Source organism: Hevea brasiliensis, chromosome 4, assembly GCF_030052815.1.
Source record: "Hevea brasiliensis isolate MT/VB/25A 57/8 chromosome 4, ASM3005281v1, whole genome shotgun sequence".
Lineage (NCBI taxonomy): Eukaryota > Viridiplantae > Streptophyta > Magnoliopsida > Malpighiales > Euphorbiaceae > Hevea > Hevea brasiliensis.
The window spans coordinates 1,608,711-1,634,052 of record NC_079496.1 but is presented as its reverse complement, the minus strand read 5'-3'; the positions used below and the strand labels follow the sequence as shown (position 1 = coordinate 1,634,052).

Sequence of the window (25,342 nt, the reverse complement as noted above, 5' to 3'; positions counted from 1 at the left end):
AAAGACTTCCCAGATGTGTTCCCTGAAGAATTGCCTGGTTTGCTACCAGAAAGGGAAGTCGAGTTTGCTATTGAGGTAATGCCGGGTACAGCACCCATTTCCATTGCTTCTTATAGGATGGCACCCACTGAATTGAGGGAGTTGAAGACTCAGTTGCAAGAGTTGCTTGATAAGGGGTTCATACGCCCCAGTGTGTCACCATGGGGAGCTCCAATGCTGTTTGTGAAAAAAAAGGATGGGACTTTGAGGTTATGCATCGATTACCGGCAGTTGAATAAAGTGACTGTGAAGAACAAATATCTGTTGCCTAGAATTGATGATTTGTTTGATCAGTTGAAGGGAGCTGGAGTATTTTCTAAGATTGATCTCAGATCAGGGTATCATCAGTTGAGGGTGAAGGATGTAGATGTGCCAAAGACTGCATTCAGGACCCGGTATGGGCATTATGAGTTTCTGGTGATGCCCTTTGGCCTAACAAATGCACCAGCAGCATTCATGGACCTTATGAACCGTATCTTCCATCCACACTTAGATCGGTTCGTAGTGGTCTTTATTGATGATATTCTGGTGTATTCCAAGACCAGTGAAGAGCATGATGAGCATTTGAGAATTGTTCTGCAAACACTGAGAGAAAAGAAGCTGTATGCTAAGTTGTCCAAGTGTGACTTCTAGTTAAATGAAATTGCATTCCTTGGACACATAGTATCAGCGGATGGGATTAGAGTGGATCCCAAGAAAATAGAAGCAGTGATGGAATGGAAGCCTCCCAGAAATACAACTGAGGTCAGAAGCTTCTTGGGGCTAGCTGGGTATTACAGAAGATTTGTAAAGGGATTTTCCTTAATAGCTGCTCCAATGACCAAGTTGTTACACAAGAATGTCAGATTCAACTGGAATGACAAGTGTCAGACCAGTTTTGAGAAGTTGAAGGCTATGTTGACTGAAGCACCAGTATTAACACAGCCAGTGTCGGGAAAGGACTTTGTGGTCTACAGTGATGCCTCTCATAATGGGTTAGGGTGTGTATTGATGCAAGAGGGAAAGGTGGTCGCTTATGCTTCCAGACAGCTAAGGCCACATGAACAGAATTACCCTACCCATGATCTAGAGCTTGCAATAATTATCTTCGCACTGAAGATATAGAGGCATTACTTATATGGTGAAAAGTGCTACATTTACACGGACCACAAAAGCCTGAAATGCTTGCCAACCCAGAAGGAGCTCAACCTTAGACAGAGACGATGGATTGAGTTCCTGAAGGACTATGATTGTGTAATTGACTACCATCCTGGGAAGGCAAATGTAGTTGCTGATGCTTTGAGCAGAAAATCCATCACAGCTTTGAGATCATTGAATGCCCGTCTATCTTTGGTTCGAGATGGAGCTATTTTGGCTGAGTTACAAGTGAGGCCAAACCTGCTACAACAGATTTTAGATGGGCAAAAGGCAGATGAAAAATTAATGGCTATTATGAGCAAAATCTCAGAGGGAAAAGTAACTGACTATGAGGTGAAAGCAGATGGGTGTCTCTACTACAAAGGAAGAGTATGTGTACCAGATAATGGGGAATTGAAAGCCAGTATTCTGAAAGAGGCACATGCCAGTGTTTATGCTATGCATCCAGGAAGTACAAAGATGTATCATGATCTAAAGCTTCAGTATTGGTGGCCTAGTATGAAGAAGGACATAGCTGACTATGTAACTAAATGCTTGACATGTCAGCAAGTCAAGGCAGAACATCAAGTTCCATCAGGTTTGCTACAGCCTATACGCATACCTGAATGGAAATGGGATCGGGTCACCATGGATTTTGTAAGTGGTCTACCTCTCACCCAGAAGAAACATGATGCAGTATGGGTGATAGTGGATAGATTGAAGAAGTCAGCACACTTTCTGCCAGTTAGGACTGACTACTTACTAGAGAAATTAGCAGAATTGTATATCATTGAGATAGTTAGATTGCATGGAATTCCACTTTCCATCATATCTGATCGAGACCCAAGGTTTACATCAAGATTTTGGAAAAAGTTACATGAGTCCTTGGGTACACAACTCCACTTCAGCACAGCTTTCCATCCTCAAACGGATGGGCAATCAAAAAGAGTAATCCAGGTAAACAATTGAAACCAATGGAATTGATACAAATATTGAATTAAAATGATAATAATAACATGAAATATATGCCAGGTCCTTGAAGATATGCTGAGGGGTTGTGTCATTGAGTTTGAGGGAAGTTGGGATAGATACCTCCCACTGGCAGAATTTGCATACAACAATAGCTACCAAGCTAGTATCCAAATGGCCCCGTATGAAGCACTGTATGGGAGAAAATGTAGAACTCCAGTGTGCTGGACTGAATTGGGCGAAGACAAACTGGTAGGGCCAGACCTGGTGAAACAGACTGAGGAGAAAGTAAAACTAATCAAAGCCAATCTGAAGGTTGCCTCGCATGCATGTAAATCTTATGCCGACCTGAAGAGAAAAGAAATAGAATATGCGGTTGGCGACAAAGTGTTCCTCAAGGTGTCACCGTGGAAGAAGGTATTGAGGTTTGGAAGAAAAGGTAAGTTAAGCCCTAGGTTCATTGGCCCATATGAAGTCATTGAACGTGTGGGTCCAGTGGCCTATAGGCTAGCTTTACCACCAGAGCTGGACAAGATCCACAATGTGTTCCACGTGTCTATGATAAGAAGATACCGCTCAGATCCTTCACATGTCATCTCTATGGAAAAAATTGAAGTACAACCGGATTTGACATATGAAGAAGAACCCATACGGATCCTGGCTCGGGAAGTGAAAGAGTTGAGGAATAAGCAGATTCCACTGGTGAAAGTGCTTTGGAGGCACCACAACACCGAGGAGGCAACTTGGGAAAGTGAAGAAACGATGAGGCAACAGTTCCCTCAACTGTTTGCATCAGGTAAATTTCGAGGACGAAATTTAAATTAGAGGGGAAGAGTTGTAACACCCTCCCTGTAGCAACTTCGTACATTCTACTGTCATTGACGATTATGTCGGTCCGGACAGCTAGAACGTCTGGAAAAATATTTAAACTAAAGTGAGGAACCATAATTAACTCAAATATTAATAAGAAAAATTTAGGAAAAATTTTAGAAATAAAATATAACCAAGTTAAATGAGCCGTTACCCTAGCGATGGGTAACCTAGTGAGAAGTTGCGGTTCTCGCAACTAGGAGCCCTAGACCCGGGGAAAAAAATATTCATAAAATAATTTTTGGGACTCCAGACAAGGGTCATTGAGGTTCCTATGGCATTAGAATGCCAAGAAAATATTTAAAATTTTTTTTCAATCTGTACAGACAATTTTGACCCGTTAAGCCAAACGGAGGGCATTTTGATCATTTCGCCTTCAGAGGTAATTTTTGGCCGACTTGTCCAGTTAAGTAAATAATTATTATAACATAAAATATGAATAAATATTGCTAAAAATTAAATTGAAATTTGGTAGAAAAGAAAAAAAAAAGAAAAATGAAGGAAATTAGGGATAATGACATCACATGATGTCATTTACATACTCCAAACCAATCAAAATTTAACAAGCCTTCTTAAAACACTTAAAAGAGACAAAATGGACCAAAAAAATTCTGGTGTCTTCCTTCTTCTTCAGCCAGCCGAAATTCCTTTCCCTCTTCCTCCATAACTCTTGTTCTTTCATACCTTCAATCCTTTGATTTCTCATCCCAAATTCTATAAAGTCATTCACTAAAATTTGTCACCCAACCTTGCTAGAGTGTTTGGCAGCCAAGAAAACAAAAAAAAAATGAAGAATTCATAAGAGAAAATTCTGCCCTACTAAGGTTAGTGCCATATTCTTTGCTTTTACATCTTTCTAATCATGAATTTGAGCTAAGTTAAGTTGAAAATTTGACAAAAATTGAATTAATGAAGCATGGTTATATTCCATGAAATGTTGGCAGCCTTGATATGAGTTAGAGTTAGGAGAATTCTTTGGTTTAAAGTGACATATTACTGCCCCTCTTATAAATTATATGATTAGTATAGCAAATAAGGAGTAAGATGCATGAATTGGAGGCTTGGTCAATTAGGGTTAGGGTTTTGAAATTTAATTTTGGTGGTGGATGAAAATGAAAATAAACTAAAGTTTTAATGGTCAATTATTGACCATTTGGCTATTGGTAAACAAGAATTGAAGTGTGTTTAGTGATAGGAATTAGGATTAGTGTGGCTGCCCTAGGTGACTTGCAGGTGTGGCTGTGAGTCCAGCCTGTTTGGATAGCCATAACTTAGGCTGTGTAAGTTCAATTGGTGTTTGGCCATTTGGACATGAAACTAGACACATAATGGCACAACTTTGGTGAAGAAAGCCTGCCCAAAAGACCAAACCTAGTGGACCAAAAACTTGCCTCAACCCGGGTGTCCTGCAACCAGTTTCTGCAGAATGACCAAATGAACAGTGATTGTTCATTTGGTCATAACTCAGTGTAGAATGGTCCAATTGACCTGAAATTTTACCAGCAACTAGTTGAGATATAGACCAAAACTTTCATGAAGGAATCTATCCCAAATTATGACCAGAACCTATCCAACAAGGGAGATGGAGTTACTATTTACTGCACTGTAGATATGGTCAGTTCTGAAATTTTTCAATCCGGCCAGTTGTGGTTTTTGGACCATAACTTGAGCTACAAAACTCCAAATGGAGTGATTCAAAAAAATAAATTCAACTAGACAAAATAAGGAACAACTTTCATGTTTATCATTTTCTCAAATTCCCACTGCAACAGTAACTAATGGAACAGTAAAGATAGGGTATAAAAACTGAAAATTCTGCTCCATTAATTTGAAGCTTAGAAATGGTATTGGTAATCAATGCCAACAAATTTTGAATGCAAAATGTGGTATGTTGGGAGTATTAAAATCAATGTACCTATTTTCTATACAAAAGTCAACATTTTTGTTGACTAATGAAGGGAATAGTAACACCAAAACTTGAAATTCAAAAATTGAAAGATTCCAAAGTGACAAATGCCCTAATATACCTAATAAGATTGGTTTGAATAGTTTGGCATGCCAATAGGGTTCAGTTAGCAGTACTGCACATGGCATTATGCCATTCTGTGATTTCATGGCTTTTAGCCATTCTGACCTTGTATTGAAATTTGGCCTAGTGCCTGATGTTATTACAGCTTATTAGGCATTACATTTGCCTGGGAGATACATATGTGACCGATGGTGTGACGGCCCGAGGTACTTGATACCCAGTGCCAGTTTACCCGTTTATTCAGTCCAATCGTCCAGTATAGGTTACTTGGGCAACCAAAAATAAAAGTGGACAAATTTAATGAAATAATGAATATGACAAGTACAAAATAAGTAAGACTACAAATACTCATCGAAAATTTATTTGCAATAATAAACCAATATATTCACTGCATATTTATTTTATGTTATTTCTTTTTATTTTATTACTGGCACCACTAAGCATTATTGCTTAGCGCGTTGCTTTTGCCACGCGTAGGTTCTGGAGATCCTGACTGAGAGCCCGGTAGACCCCATACTGGGTGAGACCTCCTGCAGCTCTGCATAGTGTCCGTGTCACCTCACCATTTTCAGTACATTGGTAGAACACTAAGTTTCATTTTGGTATTTTGTAACTAACTTTTATTTTCTTTTGTGTAAATGAAACTTATGTAATGTATTTTGATGTTTATGTAAATAATAAAAATTGTGATTATGAATGGAAAATTTGAGTATTTACTTATTGCTTATATATGAGTACCATGAGAAAGGAATGATTGAGAAATGGAGATGTTGTTGACAATAAAAATTATATTGAAATTTTGATATTGGAGTTTGAGAATGATTGAATATGATTATTGGAAGTGTTTTTCACAGGTTCCGAAGAACTGTTTTCTCCATTTTTAGCCGGTACTCTGCCGGATTTTCTATAAAATTTTCGGAACCTCAAATAAATTATAATTTCAATAAATGACTTAAAGGAATTATATTTCACAAGTTATATTCAAAACTATCTTAAAAATTAATTAAGGAAGAATAAAAATAATTAAGATAAAATGGAGTGTTCCGGTACACCGTGTGACATAGCTTACTCGGATATATTGTAGACGGGTAAGGGGTGTCACACAAATTGTTGTACTTATTTTATAAAAATGAAAAGAAATTAATTTGATTTAATTTATATATCTAATTGAACAAAGGTAAGGAATTAAATTTAACACACAAAATTATAAAAATACTTTATTAATGCAATGCAAACAAGCTCATATGTAAAATAATAATAATAATAATAATAATAATAATAATAATAATAATAATAATAATAATAATAATAATAATAATAATAATAAAATACCAATGCTTTAAAGAGGATTGACAACCGCATATACCACTAAAAATCTACATGTTCTTAAACTTTGAGAAATCCACAAAAAATCAATGACACATCCATTAATTATTTAAATTCAAGACATTTGCTTATTAAACCAAGTACAATGCAAGCCATCAATTCAACAGAACCTTCAAGTTTTATTACCAGGACCAGAGTAGTTTTGGCCAGGAAAAAAAGAAGTGGAAAAAGGGAGGAGCATGATCAATGACTTTCAAGTACAGCAGCACTGAAACACAGCGAATGCTACATATCTCATGATCTGACAATGATAATGGGATTTTTAGTTGTAGGCATCAGGATTTGCCAAGAGATAGGCTTCAATAGCCTTGAACATTCCCATGATTTTTTCTTCACCAGCCTTGATAAGGGATTCATTGATCGGCTTCATTGATCTCACTATCACCCTTTGGGTAGTACTTGCTTGTGGTCTTGCAAATGGACCCCCCATCAGCAGATGGTACTATTTTTACCTCATAATAAATTTTCTCTAATGTGTCTATCCATGGTTCTCCTTCGATGGAAGTGTAGGAATACGTGAAATAGTCTTTGTCTATTGCTTCAATCTTGTTCTTCACATACTTGAATTCGATACCTGCATGCATGTTCAATAAAAAAAAAATATTAATTAATAAAAAATAAATCACTTAATCATTGATTAGTGGCTAATGGTGTAAAGTTAATTAACCTTCTGCAAAGGTAGTCTTCTTAATAGTTCCAGGCCCTCCATTTCCCTCAAGGATCTCTATACTCTTAATGACCTGAGGCAGAATCTGAGGGATAATGTCGTCAGCATCAAGCACAAAGACCTTGAACATCTTGGCTGGGGGGATTCCAGTAGCAACCTCTGCTTCATAATTCATAACACCCATGATATAGTTCTTGAAAAAGATCGAACGAATGAAGGTGAAGAAAGACTTAAGCAACAAGAGTTTATCTTAGTATAATATGTCACGACCCAACCTATGGACCGGACCGGCACTAGGACCTGGGCCAGCCTAAAACCCCCGAGGCCCGTAGTAAGCCTAACTATTCCTCAACCCAACTCTAAGGCCCATTTAGGCCCAATTTCAAGAATTCAACCGGACAAAGTCCGGTCATAAAATGGACCTTTTAACGGGAAATTTTTTACTCACCCGACCTGTAAACACAATATATAATCAATTGGGGAGCTCAGCTCACCCTCCACATACTCGTAATAACATAAAGTCAAATGGGAGCTCAGCTCCCTCATCCAGTCCAACATGGCAAATTATATTACAGACCCAAATCAAATAAATATTTCTAACACATGCAGAATTTCTAGGAGTTAACAGAATTATACAAACATTACAGACATTAATAGAAGACCTGCGAAGAAGAAAAGCAGGTTAACCACAATAATAATCCTCCTGTAGCCTAGAAAAATAATGAACAGGAGTGAGCGTTCGACTCAGAGGGTAAAATATCAATTTGAACCATAATCTCTATAACTATCTAAAGCTAATGCACCATGTGGAGTGAAATGTAACATCATCATAACTTTCATATAAATCACATCAAAAAGGCAATTTGGAGCACTCACACACTCGATAATATCAAACAATACATATATGGGAGCTGATCCCCTATACAACCCTCTTAATGCAACCTCTGCCAGCGAAAATCTCAGCCGGACTTTCGCTTAATAAACCAAATACGGGGTCCCAGCGAAGAACTCAAGCCGTGTCTACTGCGAAGGACCGGGTCCCAGCGAAGATCTCAAGCCGTGTCTACCTGTTCTGTCCATATCCAACACCACACCATATGCACACCAACGCACGCACACTGCTCTAAATTACCACAAATATCATCCATGGCACTTCAACATTTATAAATGCAATGTAAAACGTGCTTAGTGTTTAACTACATAGATACATACATATAAGTGATGCATGGTCATGCTTGAACATATAATAATATCGAAATTACAATTAAAATTAATATTCTACTCACAGACTCAACCGAAGTTACTATAGCGGCTGGGCGAAGGAGGAAGGCAGCCCCTACTCACCTAACAATTTTTATTATAATTATTTAGTACATTTGACTCAATACAAGTTAAGAAAAAAATCAAAGATGTCCTAAGTCGTGTCGAAAATCCGGCAGAGTCTCCCCTATACCTAGGACCTACTCAACATGCAAAAGGGCTTAAAACGCACTTCTTTATCCACAAACTATACACCCACAACTCAATCATATCACACAGCCCCTCCTGGGCCCATCCAAACAGTCATCAATCACAATATGTAAAATGACAGTTTAGTCCTCATAATTTAATCCTTTTGCAAAAACTATCCAAATGAGTCCTAAAAATTCTAAAACTTTGCCCCACGGTCTTTAGCATCATTACTGAGCTAATGCAAAAGGAATCATAATTTTCTGAGCTACCACAAATATTTTATGAATTTTTAATCTCATTCAAGCACTAGAAAATTTTGAAAAAGTAAGGTTCGGGTTTACCTATGCCGATTCTGACTCTGGGGACGCGCTCAGGAAGTCTGACAATGGTGGGGTAGCCAAAATCTCGATCTAATTCTAAGAATTTTTCGGTAGCCTGTCTATCTAGCCAGAAATTTACAGACCTGGCCAATGATGCATACATTTTGCATAGTCATTTAGGTCTAATTTCATAGCTATTTTATTCTATTATTAGTTATTTTTAGCTAATTTCATTAGTTAATTAGTTAGTTTTCCATAATTGTCGATTTTGGATTAATTTGTATCTTTTACTTTGTTTTGTAGGAAAAATGGTGTTTTTGAAGGACTGAAGAGAAATTTTGCCATTGAGGAGTGACTTCTACAGCCAAAGATGTCAAAAACAAGTTTTCAAGCTGAAATATGCATTGATCAAATTGTGCATAACTTGCCGCATAAGCTATGCAGATCTGCATAAGGAGAAAAATCACTGTTCCAGAACCAACCGAAATGTGCATAAGGAGACTGCATAGCTTATGCACATTCTCGCCTCCCTTATGCACCTTCACGGAATTGTGCATAGCCTATGCACCAAGTCATGCAGTTTCGCATAAGTGAACGAGATCATTAAAATCGCATAAGGGATCGTGCATAACTTATGCAGTCCACTTATGCAGTCCCATAAAGAGTTCATTAATGAGCTGGCAGAAGATTCCCTCAGATAATTCCTCCTAGAACACACCATTTTAGGGCTCCATGTCAGAAAAATGCTATAAATAGTCTCATTTTCCCATTTTAAAGAGGAGGAAGAAAGAAAGGAAGGAAAGGAGCAGGAGCAAGGGCAGCTGAAGAGTCACATTTAGTTTTCCACACCATTTCCAACCAGATTTGGGATTTCTTTCTCTTCTTACCTTTTCCTACATTTCTAGTGTTGAGTTTTTTTATTTCTTAGCTTAGATTAGAGCTTTATTTCCATTTAAATTCAGAATATCTTGTAGACATTATGGGTAGTGAGTAGTTTTACTTTGATTCTGGAGTAAGGGATGTAATATTTTAGTTATTTTTGTGGATTTGAACTGGGTTAGTTCCAATTTAATGAATTTATGAGGTTTAATCCATTTCTTGTGTGCTTATTCACATGCTTAATGAAGGGCCCCATTAAGTTATGTTCTTAATCCTTGGTTGAAGCACCGAAAGGAGAAAACCAAGTGATAGTTAATCAAGAAATTGGACTTAATTAACTTAGATCTAGAAATAGACTAAGGGTTAAGAGGGTTTTAATAGATTGATTAAAGAACCTAATGGGTCTTGGTTAATTTTAACTCCACGAAAGTAGGATTAAGTTAATTAAGGCACTCTTTGTCTCACTCGAAAGAGTTTTCAAAGGATTTTAGAATTAATCTCCTTTAAACCCATAAATTTCATGGATTGGGCTAGCTAGGAAAAATCCCAAAATGACTTAAATATGAACCCTTAACTCCAGAATCGTCTTTCATCAATTATTGGTTGGAATTTTACTTTCGAGTGTTTAGTTTAATCTCATTTTATTAATTTTCATTATTATCAATTTCTTTATTTTGCGAATTATTAAATTAGTCATTGTTTGAATTTAGTTTTGCATTTTCATACCTTATGCTTCAATTTCCTAAATTTCTTTTATTAATTTGATTAAAATACAATTTTAACATATTTTATTTTACATCAAAAATTCAATCATTAACACAACTCCTCGTGGGAACGATATCTTTTTCTATACTACTTGAACGACCCGTGCACTTGCGGTAGGGACACATCAGCCAACTATCGAATTTCCACGAATTGAAGGTACCTATACGAAGCCCACAACACGGGGGTTAGTATATAATTTTTACGAAATTTTCTAAGCTCATTTAATGCTCGAAAAAATACTACGAAGTTTCATGGGACCCACCGAAAAACGGTATCGAAAAATTTTGAAATTTATATTGCCGCGAAGCTCTCGACGAGTGGAGAGCTCTGGTACTCTCGGTTTTCTCGTGGGGTTCACGGTTTGCGAGAAATCTAGGCCAAAAGTCAAAATGGGCTAAAACTTCCCGAGCAAAAATTGGGCAAACCGCTGGATGGATTTTGGTGTTCTTGGTTTCTATGAAAAGCTCTCGAGGTGTAGATAGTGTTTGACACAAGACCCGGCCCAATCGGTGGCCGGATTGGCTAGATTTTGGCCGGGAAGCCGAAATAGCGCGTTGCATGTCGCGTCTCTTCGCGCGTTGTTTTCGAGTCGACGGTGGGGGAAGGCTAGGGCGGCGCTCCAGCGAGGTGGGGAGGGCTGGGTGGTGGCGGCGCGGCGTGGGGAGGAGGGAGGAGAGAGAAAACGAGAGAGAGAGGAAGAGGGGTCAGGGACGAGTGCGGAGGAAGAAGAAAAGGAGCTGGACGGTTCGATTCGATCGGTCCGATCCGGTCTGATTTGATTCGGCTGTCCGATTTAAGATATAAAATTTTAAATTTTTACTTTGCCATAGGATCAAAAACGAGGTCCAAAAATTCCTAAAAAATTCTAGAAAACTCAGAAAAATTCGTAGAGCCAAATATATTTTTAGTTTTATCACGTGGTCTTTAAATTAATTTTTAAAAATCATCAAAGTTTTATATTTTCGAAAAATCGAACTCGATTTCTAAAATTTGAAAAATTTTAAATAATTTGTTAAAATTTAAATAAAATAAAATATTAATATTTACTCACAAAATAATAAATTTAAAAATTAGGAATGTTACAAAATATATCTGGTACAGTGAAATACGAGAGCTAAAGGGATGTATTTATAGGACGAGTTTTCCTTCTAGAGGTCAGAGTCAAAAAAAGAATGCTTCAGATTAAAATGAATTGATGCATCAATTTCAAGATTACTTCAATATTTAACTAGAGATGCTTTAATTTGTCTCCTTTTTTGTCTGAACTAGAGATGCTTCGTCACCAGATGTGCACTGAATAATCTCTCTAGATGATTTGTTTCGTGTGATTTGCATTTGTAGATATGGTTTGCATATCACATGTTAATGAGTTGATGTCCCAACGTTATTTTTCTTTTCAAGAGATGCTTTTATGAAGTGTGGGTTTAATAAATAAAATTTAATGGCATTACAAAGAATAGAAAATAAAATGCAGTGCAAGGTCCTTAATTTCAATATATAAAATTATATAAAAAAAGCATACACAAATCGCGAAGAATATAAGATTATAGGAAAAGATTTTTGTGCACTTTTATTAATTTTAATTTTATACATTTCTGCATGTGAAGATATATATATATATTAATTAGGGTGCAACAATTTTTTTTATCCTTGCACGATTTACAATATATTATTCATGGAACGAATGGTTATGGAGATTCATTATTATTATTATTATTATTATATAACATCTAGGATTTAATTGGCGTCTCGAACAAGCCTTTTTTGACTAATATATGCAAATCCTTTGCTCACTTTCTCTGATTTGATGCACTTGCTTAAAATATATTTAATTAATTTCAGATAAAATAATTTTAACTATTCCCTTTTACTTCTCCTTTCCCCTAGCATAAATAAATTAGTTGGGAAGAAAATATATTTTAATAGAAATAAGAAACTAACCTATAATACTCTGCAATCCCATTCCTGTTTTCTATTCTCATTTCCCACTCCAGAAGTGAAAAGACTATTCAAGTGCACATCACTGCTGATTTTTTTTTATGTTTAATTATGGTGAATTTTAAATATATAATAAAATTTATTTATTAAATATATAAATTTTATATATTTATATCTTTAATTTATAATAGAACGAGACAAGAATTTGATATATTGCCACCTCTATTTTAATTACTCGCATGAATGTGTGAAAGCTTCGTCTTTTAAGTTTTTGCAATTGCAGCCCGTGTGAACTCATTCAAAACATTTTATGACTTTTTTTTTTAATAAAAAAAAGGACATGAATATAAACTAGTTGAAGGTTAAGTTCACCCATAATAAGTAACTTTGCCATCTTAAATCTTAATAATGAAACAAAATGCAAATGTTCCCAAAGTTTGAGAAATCCACAGAAATCAATAACCCATCTATTAGTTATTTAAATTCAAGGCATTTACAACTTAAACTAAGTACAGTGCAAACCATCAATTCAACAGAACCCTCAAGTTTTATTACCAGGACAAAAGTGGTTTTGCCCAGGGGGGAAAGATGTAAAAAAGAGGAGAATGATCAATGACTTTCAAGTACAGCGGCACCGAAACACAGGGGACGCTACATATGATCTGACAATGATAATGGGATTTTTAGTTGTAGGCACCAGGATTTGCCGAGAGATAGGCTTCAATAACCTTGAACATTCCCATGATTTTTTCTTCACCAGCCTTGATAAGGGCTTCATTGATCTCACTATCACCCTTTGGGTAGTACTTGCTTGTGGTCTTGCAAATGGATCCCCCATCAGCAGATGGTACTATTTTTACCTCATAATAAACTTTCTCTAATGTGTCTATCCATGGTTCTCCTTCGATGGAAGTGTAGGAATACGTGAAATTGTCTTTGTCTATTGCTTCAATCTTGTTCTTCACATACTTGAATTCGTTACCTGCATGCATATTCAATAAAGAAAAAAACATTATTAATTAATAAAAATAAATGATTAATCGTTGATATTGGCTAATGTTGTGAAGTTATAATTAACCTTCTGCAAAGGTAGTCTTCTTAATAGTTCCAGGCCCTCCATTTCCTTCAAGGATCTCTATACTCTTAATGGCCTGAGGCAGAATCTGAGGGATAATGTTGTCAGCATCTAGCACAAAGACCTTGAACATCTTGGTTGGGGGGATTCCAGTAGCAACCTCCGTTTCATAAGTCAGAACACCCATGATAGCTCTTGAAAAAGACCAAACGAACGAAGGTGAAGGAGGAATTAAGCAACAAGAGTATACTTTAGTAGAATATGTTGGTGCCGTGAAATGCGAGAGCTAAAGGGGTGTATTTATAGGAGGAGTTGTCCTTCTAGTTATAGAGATATGAGTCATTTGGACATGAGGTCAAAAAATGAATGCTTCATATTAAATTGAATTGGTGCATCAATTTCAAGATTTCTTCAATATTTAACGAAAGATGCCTTGTCACTATATATATTGTCCTAGATCTGTATAAATTGCATTTGTAGATATGGAATAATAAAAGTTTTTATTTAAATTTATTCTATCATAAATTTAAGATATAAATATATAAAATTTATATATTTAATAAATAAATTTTAATTATGTTAAATCAAATTTAAATAAAAAAAAATCATGAAACAATATATATGAAAGAAAGAATTCGAGTTACCGTACATCTTCTAGATGGTCTCATTAATTAATTTCATGGCAACCCATGTTATTTATTTTCCTTGTTAAATCACATGGTTGATATCCCAACTTTTTAAAAGATGCTTTTATGAAGTGTGGGTGTGGGGTGGGTAAATAATTTGATATCAAGTGTACCTCTTTGATACATGGGATTGATAGTTATAATAATACTATAACAGTCCATGTTATGACTAATCATGGGCCAAAAGTGGGCACACCCAATTTAAAGAAACTAATAGTGTGACTGTAGGCCCAATTTATTGTAATGGGTAATTATTGATGTTGGAATTCCCTGTTATTGTTACTCAGGTGCATCATTTTGTTGATCAGGATCTTGCACCTCATCCTCTGAATCACTGGACTGAACTACTAAAATATCAATATCAAGCTTCACCTGTTCTTTGACACTGTGTTTTGATTCTGCTATTAACTTCTTCCTTTGATTATCCAATGAAGCAAACTTGTTAAATGTCATATCCTTGCTGATAATTAATTTTGGAGACTTTGGATCATTGCACCACAACCTATAGCATTTCACTCCAGATGCATACCATAGAAATATGCATTTTCTTGTCCTCAGCTCAAGCTTACCATCTCTCACATGAGCATAAGCAGGGCAACCAAACACTCTCAACTGAGAGTAATCAACAGGTGAACCGGACCAGATCTCAATTGGAGTTTTGCACTCAATAGCTATAGATGGAGATCTATTAACCAAGAAACAGGCTGTATTAATTACTTCAGCCCAGAAATCTTTTCCCAATCCTGAATGTGAGAGGATGCTTCGTGCTTTGTCACAAAGCGTTCTGTTCATGCATTCTGCAATACCATTCTGTTGAGGTGTCCTTGCACAAGTGCGGTGTCTTACTATACCTTCATTGCTGCGGAATGCATTGAACTCACAATTGCAAAATTCCAACCCGTTATTAGTTCTAAGACGCTTGACCTTCTTTTCTGTCTGTTTCTCAATCATCGTCTTCCACTTTACAAAGGTTGAAAATGCCCTATCTTTTGTTTTCAGAAAATACACCCACACCATCCGAGAGTAATCATCAATCAAAGTTATAAAGTACCTAGCACCACTCTTAAAAGGAATTCTATTAGGACCCCCATAGATCTGAGTGGATATAATCCACCGTTCCTCTGGTCTTGTGCATTGCCTTTTTATCGAACTTCACCCTGGTCTGTTTGACAAGCACACAGTATTCACAAAAGTCCACAGATTCGATTTTCTGCCCGTCCAATAAATGCTGCTTGCTCAACATAGACAATCATCTTTCACTCGTATGACCAAGACGCAGATGCCACAGTTGAGTCTGATTCTGATTATTGCTTCCGGATGCTACTGCAGCTTCCCCTGCAACTGTACTACCCTGAAGAAAATAGAGTCCTGAAACCAAACTGCTCTTCATGAATACCATAGAGCCCTTGCACACTTTGAAAACTCTATTCTCTATATGGTATCTGAATCTATGAGAGTTAAGTGTCCCAAGAGAAATCAAGTTCCTCTTTAGTCCTGGAGCATGCCAACACTCTATAGATATGACAATGCCATCAAACATCCTCAATCTGATGTTACCAATTCCTTCCACAGATAATGTACGATCATTGCCCAGAAACACCTTGCCACTTATCTGTTTATAAGTGACAAACCAGTTTCTATGTGGACATATGTTATAAGTAGCACTAGTATCAAAAATCCAAAAATTTTGTCCATGATCTGAACTCACCGATAAAATTTCCCCAGCACTGTCATCATCATCAGAATCAATAAAATTGTTAACCACATTCGCAGAACTTTATGGTTGCTTTCCCTTTTTATTTTTTAACTCGGGATAGTCTCTCCTGTAGTGACCTTGCTCCCCACACTCAAAACAGTTAGCCTTTTTAATTCTTGACTTAGATTTCTTTTTGCTGGAAGAAGCCTCCCTTGCATGTGTTCTTTTCCTGCTCACCAAACCTTCCCTCTCAAATTTTTCTCTATTATCTGAAAAATTCTTTTTTAACTCCGTTGATTTTAGAGAATTACTAACATCGTCTAGTGAAATACCGTCTTTTCCATACAACAGATTATCAACAAAAGTCTCATAGGAGGATGGCAAAGAATATAACATAACAAGGGCCTGATCCTCACTATCAATCTCAATATAAGTATTCTTCAGGTCCATAATGATTGAATTAAATTCATCCATATGTTTTTTAATGGGCGTACCTTCACTCATTCTCAGATGGTAAAGCCTTTTCTTTAGATACAGGTGGTTGGTCAACGATTTGGCAGAGTACAACTCCTCTAATTTCTTCCATGTCGCAGACGCTGAGCTTTCACCAGTAATCTCGCGTAAGACATTATCAATTACTCTCTTGAAAATCGCACTCAAGACTCTTTCCTTCAAATCGGCCTTCTCCGCCTCTTTCATACCTTCTGAAAAGTTACCCTCGATTGCCTTTCATGGACCTTGTAGGATCAAGGAAGATTTGATTTTAATTTTTCATAGACTGAAAATCGATCCACCATCAAACTTTTCCATCTCATACTTCTTTAAAGATGACGCCATTTGTAAACCCTAGGTTTTGTGTATAAAGCTCTGATACCAGTTTATTATAATAAGCACCCAAATCTAAGGCACACATACAAATCGCACAATCACACAGTATAGAAAAGAGAAGAATAATAACACAGGATTTAACGTGGTTCAACAGTAAATTATACGTCCACAGGCAAGATAAGAGAAAAAAGTTCCACTATGATGAAAAGAGCAAGATATAATCATTTAGAACTCTCAAACCCTAACCTCAGTGTGTTTGCCGAATATTTCACTATTATACTGTAAAGGGTAGAATATTATAATATTTATACTGGTCCATATCAGCCCGTAACCTCCACCGCCACCATAAATCTTATTTTTTATCCCAATTAGTTTGCTGCTTGAAACTTTCAAGTCACAATTTGAGTCTATGAAAAACATATTCAAAATTCAAGCCATAAAAAATAACATGACTAAAGAGATGGAGATTGCTTCTGCGATCCCCCCAGCCAAGTTGTTCAAGGTCTTTCTCCTTGATGCCCACAACACTATCCCTACGATTCTGCCTCAGACCTTTAAGAGTATTGAGATTATTGAAGGAGATGGAGGGTCTGGAAGCATTAAGAAGACTACCTTTGCAGAAGGTGATATGTTTATATAGTTTGCACATTTTTTACTTGCATTCAAGAGTAGTTTTCGGTGTAGTTATGCGCACTGGAACTAAGTATTTTTATAAGCTTGCAATTCCCTATATCTGCTTAGTATATTCAGAATTATAAGGAGTACTCCCAGCAAGGGCGAACCTAGTTGATAAGAAAATTGGCTACTAATATAGTTTGGACACTGTTGTTATATATGTATATATATTACAGAAGCTAGAAATTTTGGATGAATCTTTGTGTTTTTTCGATATGCAGGAAGCGAATTCAAATACATAAAGCACAAGCTTGATATGGTAGATAAAGACAACTTCATTTACAACTACACTACTTTTGAAGATGATCCGTGAATCGAAGGACTGGAGAAAGTTTTTTATAAGACCCAGATTGTTCCTTCTCCTGATGGGGGATCCATCAGCAAGTGCACGACCAAGTACTACCCAAAGGGTGACAGTAACATCAATATAGACAAAATCAAAGAGGGAGAGCAGAAAGCCATGGAAATATTCAAGGCTGTTGAAGCCCACGTCTTGGCAAATCCTGATGCCTATAATTAATTGTCAGTGTCCTAAGATAGTTTTTCTTGTTTCCTAGATTTTGGACAACTAAAAAACAGGCCATCAAAGCTTTCTTCTTCTTCTTCTTCTTTTTTAATTTTCTTTTTTGAGCCAAAATTGCTTTTGGCTTGTTAATAAAAGTACGTGGAGTTGTGTGCTGAATGGATGGCTTGTATTGTACCATTGGATCATAAAATTATTTGTTGCAGTTGTGGCTTATATAACTACTAAATGTCACTTTCTATATGCAAGAAGTGGAAATAATTGCACTTGATTAATCAGCCGTTGACTAAACTATCACGTCTCATGGCCGGACGAGATTCCAAATTGACTAAATCAGAAATGCAGACGTTCTCAATTTTATCAGTATCTTCCCTCTTTTTTTCTTTCAAAATTAATTTAGTTTAGTTCTTAAGCTTGATTTCTCATAGTTCTCTAAACAACTCAAAATAATCAGCACAGCCAGCCTTTTTGTTTCCATATGAAATATTTCGGTTATTAAGAAATGCCTCTCCCTTCACTGCTAGAGGGTAGTCATAGATATTAGTCACTTTGAGCAACTCTGTCTCCTCAAACATTGTGAGGTTAATTCCAGTTCCAGAAGGCTGTCTGAACTTCTGGGTCATACCGTACTGGAAATTTACTGTCACTGGAGGAAGGAGGTTCGCCTTGATTGCCTGCAAGATGCCATCCTTTCCTTCTTTTGCGAAGATAATAATAGTGATTCTTCCATCAGCAGAAGCATAAAAAAAAATGCAAAACAAAATAAGGACAAGCAGAAGGTAGAATTGAAGCAAGACAGTCATGGAAGACTCTTTTTCTTCATAATTAGACTGCACGAAAAGTGTTTTCCATGGCTGCCTTGCCTCAATCCTGCCTTTTACTTGTGCTCATTTTCTTTTTTTTCATTTTAATTTCTCTCAGTTTCAAAGGTCTCTCAAGAAATAGGCTTTAATACCAATTTGTTGGTTTTTCAAAGGAATAGAAGCAGAGAAAGAAAGTTTTCTTTTTGAAACCGAAAATTTGTTAAAGATCATAAATTCAAAATTCATAATGATAACAGAAAATTCAAAAAATACGATAGAAGGCTTGTTTTCCGAATTGAGTAGATTGTGCATCTTATTTTGTGTTTACAGGACAAACGAGAGGAGAGTCAAAGGAGGAAGAGGAAATTGAAACAGAGAAAGGAGACAAAGGAATTCAGCAGGCAGCTAAATGAAGCATAGTTAGTGCCTAACCTGTGAGATCGTACGAATCAAAAAATAACATTGATCCCTCCGAATGGACTGCTAGAGTTTAGGGGCCTTCCCGGCTATTGTATTGAAATTTATTTATGAAGTGAATTCTGCTTCCTCCAATCTTTGCTTATTTTAACTATTCATTTCCAACATTTTCACCAACAACATTCCACTATCTCCATACATCATACTAATATTTAGCTATAATTAGAATTCTAATTCGTAACCTCATAAGAAAATTTTGAAAGATTATTCTATAAATACCTCCTTTTGCTCTTGCATTTCGCCCCACCATAGACACACATCCTGCAATTCTCTATGTCTATATACATATCTTGTTCCTTAAGTCATTCTCCTTCATTTGTTCTTTCATTTTCCAAAAGGCCATTATGGGTGTTGTAACTTTTGAGAGGAAAATTACTACTTCAATCACCCCAGCCAGGATTTTCAAGGTTCTTGTCCTGGAAGCTGACGATGCCATCCCTAAGATTCTGCCTCAGGTCGTTAAGAGTGTGGAGATCCTGGAAGGAGATGGAGGGCCTGGAACGATCAAGAAGACTAACTTTGCAGAAGGTCAGCAATTAAATTTACACCCTTAATTAAGGTTAATGTATTCATGCCTTGCACAGATTATTAAGTAGTGAAATATCTATCCTTATAAATGAAAGCAGGTAGCGAATCCAAGTTTATTAAGACCAAAATTGAAGTAATGGACAAAGATAATTTGACGCATTGCTATAGTGTAATTGGAGGCGATCAATGGAATGATGTGCTTGAGAAAATTTCGTATGAGACCATAGTAGTGGCTGCTCCTGATGGAGGATCTATTATCAAAACTAGCAGCAAGTACTACCCCAAAGAAAATTATGAAATCATTCAAGACCAAGTCAAGGCCGGAGCACAGAAGGCATTGGAATTTTTTAAGGCCGTTGAAGCCTATCTCTTGGCTAATCCTGATGCCTTTAATTGAAAATCATCTGTGTTCGACCCTAATTTTCTCTGTAATTAATTTTGTTGAAGTAAAAAAAGTAGTTTTTTTTTTTTTTTAATTAAAAGAAAGTTTGATTAGCTAGCCAACTTTTCGTCTAGAAGTTAATCCTGTGTTAAAATCATGAAATCAAAGGTAAGAAATGGATTGAGTATGACAGATTCATATTATTTCGATTGCAGATTATCCCAACTCTTTTTTTTTTTTTTTAATTTATTGAAATAAAAAGATACAACATACACTTTTCTTGACACATAAAACTGCAGGCTCTTATTAGCATATCAAATACAGTTTTGGCTAGGCAGACAAGAGAATATTCGGTTGAATAGTATTGGAACCTTTAGAACATATCAGGATTTGCCAGAATATAGGCTTCAATAGCCTTGAACAATCCTAAGCGTTTCGTTTCTCTTTGTCAGCCTTAAGTTGTTCTATCTTAAGCTCATAATCACCAATGGTGTAGTAATAGCTGCTTTCCTGCAGATGGATCCTCCATCAGGGGATTGCTCGAACTTAATCTCGAAAGTGATTTTTTCAATCACATTAATCAAACATATCGCCTTCGTTCACAGTCTGGCTAAATGTGAAGTTTTCTTTGTCAATTGCTTCAACTTTGTGCGTCAAATACTTGAATTGGCTACCTGCATATGGGAAACTAAAGATTCAAACATTCAGAACAAATTAACTGCAATGCCACTGCTAAAGGAAGCCAATTTTGATCACTCCATTATAATTTAAAAATCTTGAATGCGCCAAGTCGATATGTGAAAGAGCTAGTAAGGCAGCAAAAACAAAAGTTTGATAAATCCATGATCTTGCCTTCTCCGAAAGTAACTTTTTTTATGGTTCCAGGCCCTCCATCTCCTTCAAGGATTTCAATACTCTTAACGGCCTGTGGCACAATCTTTGGTAAGAGAAGGCCAGCATCAAGGACAAAGGCCATGTACAGCTTAGCAGGAGAGATGGAGGAATTAACCACCATTTCATTGGAAACAATTCCCATGTTAATTACCTTATTAGGAGTTTAAAGGGAAGAAGGATTCGGATTTGAATGATTAATTGTGAGTTGGTTCTTGAGGTGAAGAAATGTTGGTAGCAAAAGGATGACATTTATAAGCTTGTTGGAGCCAAAGGTTATGATTCAGGATTTCTTGCAGTCTGATGCCTAATAGATTCTATTTGGTGTCCAAATCTCTTGAGTAGAAACAAACTTCTGGATCAAGATTGCCAAAAATTGTTGGAACGTAAGTAATTAAAAAATCAAAAGGACAACTGGAGCATTTAAATGGTTAAAACTTGAGAATTTTCATAAATTGGACGGGAACTTCATGGCTTGTAGTTAGTATGCATGTAATAGACCATCATTTCAATTAATAGAGTTCATTTTTTTTAATTATGACTTGAACTCGAGACCTTACAGTCATAGAGATACTCTAGTATCATTGAACTACAACTCATTAATAATAAAGTTCATTTTGTTGATTATGGCTGAAGCTGTCATTCAATTGGATACAATTTCCACCTTTAATCTTAATTACATCCCATAACGTGGATACTGGGAAGAATGAAAGAGTTTGCTCAATTCAATGACTAAAGTTTGTTCAATTCAATGACCAATTAAGTCATGGACCAGACACACCGCCAATTACTCATCTAGTTCTTCTTTTGTCTTAATTTGAACCAGTTAGAAACCTATACCATTGATTTCCTTAGCCTCTTATTTTCCTTCAATTTAAACAGCTTCTCCAATGCTTTTTCCCCAGTAGTATTAATTTTTATAAAAAAGATTAATTTTGTTTATTTAATTTTTGAGTATTATATATCATTTAGAATTTATTGGAAATACAATTGCTATTTTCATTTATTGAAATAAAAAGGGTACGTACTTTTCTTGACACATACAACTGCAGGCTCTTATTAGCAAAAAAAAAATGCAGTTTTTGCTAGGCGGACAAAGAAATTATTCAGTAGAACAGTGTTGGAACTTGGAACCTTTAGAAAGTGTCAGGATTTGCCAAGATGTAGGCTTCAATAGCCTTGAACAATCCCAAGCGTCTCTCTTTGGCAGCCTTAAGTTGTTCTATGTTAAGCTCATAATCACCAATGGTATAGTACTTGCAACCCTCCTTGCAGATGGATCCTCCATCAGGGGATTGCTCGAACTTGATATCGTAAGTGATTTTTTCAATCACGTTCATCAACATATCGCCTTCAAACACAGTGTGGCTGAATGTGAAGTTCTCTTTGTCGATCGCATCAACTTTGTGCTTCATATACTTGAATTGACTGCCTGCATATGTATAATTGAAGACTTAACATTCACAACAAATTAATGTGATGCCACTACTAAAGCAAACCAAGTTTAACCATTCAATGATTATTTAAAAATCCTAAATGCATCAAACTGTTATGAGAAAGTATTCTTACCTTCCCCAAGAGTAACTTTTGTTATGGTTCCAGGCGCTCCATCTCCTTCAAGGATTTCAATACTCTTAATGGCCTGTGGCACAAGCTTTGGTAAGAGAACGTCAGCATCAAGGACAGAGGCCTTGTACAGCTTAGCAGGAGGGACGGAGGAATTCACCAACATTTCATAGGAAACAACACCCATGTTAATCACCTTATTAGGAGTTTATAAGGAAGAAGGATTAGGATTTGATTGAATAATTGTGGGTTTTTTCTTGAGGTGAAGAAATGTTGGTAGCAAAAGGAAGGTATTTATAAGCTTGTTGGAGCCAAATATTATGATTCATATATCTTTTTTTATTTTGTAGGATTTCTTGCAGTCTGAAGCCTAGTAGATTCCAAATCTTTTGCATAGAAACAAACCTTTGGATCAAGATTGCCAAAAATTGTTTAAAAGTTATTAAAAAAATCAGGACTTCTACTGGAGTATTTAATTGATTAAATTAGAGAAATTTCATAAAACTGGACGGAAACTTCATAGATTGTAGTTAGGATGCATGTAATAGAGCATCATTTCAATTAATAGAGTTCTTTTGTTGATTATGGCTAAAGCTATCATTAAAATTATGTCAAATTCATAATGATTTACAATTAAACATAAAAAAATTTCATTAAAACAATAAATTAAATTTTCTTTAACATATTATTTTAAGGATTTTTCTTCTGATTTTTTACCTGTCAAAAAAGTAAAATATATGAATTTATTATGTACTAGCAAAGAAATTTATTCATCTTAGAGAAAATTATTATTCAATCATTCCATTTTAATAAAACTAACTACTTGGTCATCTTATTTTGAAAAAATGTATTAATTTTTGTTAAATATAAATCGTTACTCAAAAAATGTATTAGTCAGCTTATGTTTTTTCTGTTTCTTTTACTTTTTTAATCCATTTAATTATTTTAGATGTTAATTTGAGTTTTATTTTTTTCTATAATTTTAAAAACATAATTATATAACCCTTTTAATTTCTAAGTATTGAATTATTTAGTCCCATAATAATAATTTCTTTCTTTTTTAAATACATGAATAACAAAAAGTTAAAATTTAAAATAGACAGATTGACTAATTAAAAGAGTGGACTAAGCAAAAATATAGAAATCAAATAATAAATCATTCAAAATAAAAAAGGCTAAATAATTAATTTATTTTAAAATAGATGGAATAAATTTTAATTTTTTTTCTTTACCTTCTAATATCCATAGATAGTAAAAATTTAATCCGCCCTCGTATGGACCCATTCCCACCCCAAATTCCATGGAAAATCTCTTTCTAGTTGTTGATAATGCAGCAGGGACGTATCAAGCCTCCAAGCCTCGCCTCACTCCGAGAATTATTTCTAATGCCGTGAAATTTCGAGTTCAAATTTAGCAACATCATATATTTTTTTATAGAAAAGTAATACCAGAGCTTTATGAAAATCAATTTCCAACGATTTATGAAAGTCATTAAATGAAATTAATTGCTGGGATTATAAAAGGAGTAAAATCTTATAAATTATGAAAAATTCTATAAAAAATTATTCCTATTTCTTAATTTCATCAACATTACAAAGAATGATCAAATTATTAAAATAAGAAAACAGCAAGTAATATAACGTCATCATATGATAAATCTTTGTTCATTTATATTCTCAGAAACAAAAATCTTTGATCATTGATTGAAGGGAAAAAAGGGTACAGCATTTATTTTTCTTTGCGATATAGAAAATAACTTCTTGACTCTTGACAAGTAAAACAGCAAACTTTTATTAGCAAACCAAATGCAGTTTTTTGCTTACAAGCATATGTAAGAGATTATTATTTCAGCAGACTAATAATCATAGTGCATGGTGGCAATTTTAATAGGCATCGGGATTAGCCAAAAGGTAGGCTTCAACAGCCTTGAACATTCCTAAGGCCTTCTCTTTGCCAGCCTTAAGTTGGTCTTTGTTAAGCTCAAAGTCACCAATGGTATAGTAGCTGCTGCTTTCCTTGCAGATGCATCCTCCATCAGAGGATTGCTCGAACTTGATCTCGTAAGTGATTTTTTCAATCACATTCATCAGCATGTCACCTTCAATCACGCTATGGCTGAATTTTAAGTTCTCTTTGTCTATGGCTTCGATCTTATGCTTCGAGTACTTAAATTGGCTACCTGCACGTAAAGACTCAAAATTCATTACAATTTAAATTTGAGACCTTGTAGTTCTTAAAACTGCTCTTATACCACTAAACTATACCTTGTTATTCAGAATGATTACTATTAATATAACTGGAATTTGGCAATTGGCGCTAAAAGGAAAGCAAGTTGGATAAATCAACAATCATACCTTCTCCAAAAGTAACTTTTTTTATGGTTCCAGGTCCTCCATCTCCTTCAAGGATTTCAACACTCTTAATGGCCTGAGGCATAATCTTTGGTAGGAGAATGTCAGAATCAAGGACCAACGCCTTGTATAGCTTAGCCGGAGGGATGGGGGAGTTGACAACCAATTCGTAAGAAACAACACCCATGCTACCTTAGGAGTTTGAAAATGATTAAAGGAAAATTGATTAGGATTTGGTTGCAATTTGTGGTTGTTCCTGAGATGAAGATATGTGGGTTACTAAGGCTGATATTTATACACTTTTTCATTTGTCTCTCTCTCTTTCTCTCTCTCCAGTAATTTTTGTTTTTCTTTTGGTAGGATTTCCAGCTGATGATACCCAATAGATATTCTTTATGGCGTCCATATCTATTCTGCTCTGAAGAAACAAA

General features: G+C 35.6%; 4 protein-coding genes and 3 pseudogenes across 4 annotated transcripts; 2 read left to right on the top strand and 5 right to left on the bottom strand.

Moving 5' to 3' along the window:
• Nucleotides 1-6,651: 6,651 nt before the first annotated feature.
• Nucleotides 6,652-7,260, bottom strand: LOC110633117 (major allergen Pru ar 1-like; annotated as a pseudogene).
• Nucleotides 7,261-12,958: 5,698 nt separating this feature from the next.
• LOC110633103 (major allergen Pru ar 1) lies at nt 12,959-13,816 on the bottom strand. Its single transcript, XM_021781578.2, has 2 exons — nt 13,509-13,816; nt 12,959-13,412 (listed from the first exon to the last, which is right to left on the bottom strand). The coding sequence occupies exons 1-2, from the start codon at nt 13,690-13,692 to the stop codon at nt 13,114-13,116; spliced, it is 483 nt and encodes a 160-aa protein (XP_021637270.2). The 5' UTR covers nt 13,693-13,816; the 3' UTR covers nt 12,959-13,113.
• Nucleotides 13,817-17,163: 3,347 nt separating this feature from the next.
• LOC110633044 (major allergen Pru ar 1-like) lies at nt 17,164-17,910 on the top strand (annotated as a pseudogene).
• Nucleotides 17,911-19,537: 1,627 nt separating this feature from the next.
• On the top strand, nt 19,538-20,118 carry LOC110633020 (major allergen Pru ar 1-like). The gene is made up of 2 exons (XM_021781452.2): nt 19,538-19,721; nt 19,820-20,118. The coding sequence occupies exons 1-2, from the start codon at nt 19,538-19,540 to the stop codon at nt 20,116-20,118; spliced, it is 483 nt and encodes a 160-aa protein (XP_021637144.2).
• Nucleotides 20,119-20,476: 358 nt separating this feature from the next.
• On the bottom strand, nt 20,477-21,139 carry LOC110633043 (major allergen Pru ar 1-like; annotated as a pseudogene).
• Nucleotides 21,140-22,126: 987 nt separating this feature from the next.
• On the bottom strand, nt 22,127-22,747 carry LOC110633012 (major allergen Pru ar 1-like). Its single transcript, XM_021781440.2, has 2 exons — nt 22,564-22,747; nt 22,127-22,426 (listed from the first exon to the last, which is right to left on the bottom strand). Exons 1-2 carry the CDS (start codon nt 22,745-22,747, stop codon nt 22,131-22,133), a joined length of 480 nt encoding a protein of 159 aa, XP_021637132.2. The 3' UTR covers nt 22,127-22,130.
• A 1,696-nt stretch (nt 22,748-24,443) lies between these two features.
• Nucleotides 24,444-25,098, bottom strand: LOC110633118 (major allergen Pru ar 1-like). The gene is made up of 2 exons (XM_021781598.2): nt 24,915-25,098; nt 24,444-24,739 (listed from the first exon to the last, which is right to left on the bottom strand). The coding sequence occupies exons 1-2, from the start codon at nt 25,096-25,098 to the stop codon at nt 24,444-24,446; spliced, it is 480 nt and encodes a 159-aa protein (XP_021637290.2).
• Between the last annotated feature and the right edge of the window lie 244 nt (nt 25,099-25,342).

Bases quoted from the DNA above. Each gene is read 5' to 3' on its own strand.
- LOC110633118 (XM_021781598.2), bottom strand. From the start codon at position 25,098: ATGGGTGTTGTTTCTTACGAATTGGTTGTCAACTCCCCCATCCCTCCG. The intron at 24,740-24,914 runs GTATGATTGTTG...CTTTACGTGCAG, and splicing joins AAAAGTTACTTTTGGAGAAG to GTAGCCAATTTAAGTACTCG.
- LOC110633103 (XM_021781578.2), bottom strand. From the start codon at position 13,692: ATGGGTGTTCTGACTTATGAAACGGAGGTTGCTACTGGAATCCCCCCA. The intron at 13,413-13,508 runs GTTAATTATAAC...ATATGCATGCAG, and splicing joins GAAGACTACCTTTGCAGAAG to GTAACGAATTCAAGTATGTG.
- LOC110633020 (XM_021781452.2), top strand. From the start codon at position 19,538: ATGGGTGTTGTAACTTTTGAGAGGAAAATTACTACTTCAATCACCCCA. The intron at 19,722-19,819 runs GTCAGCAATTAA...AAATGAAAGCAG, and splicing joins GAAGACTAACTTTGCAGAAG to GTAGCGAATCCAAGTTTATT.
- LOC110633012 (XM_021781440.2), bottom strand. From the start codon at position 22,747: ATGGGTGTTGTTTCCTATGAAATGTTGGTGAATTCCTCCGTCCCTCCT. The intron at 22,427-22,563 runs GTAAGAATACTT...ATACATATGCAG, and splicing joins AAAAGTTACTCTTGGGGAAG to GCAGTCAATTCAAGTATATG.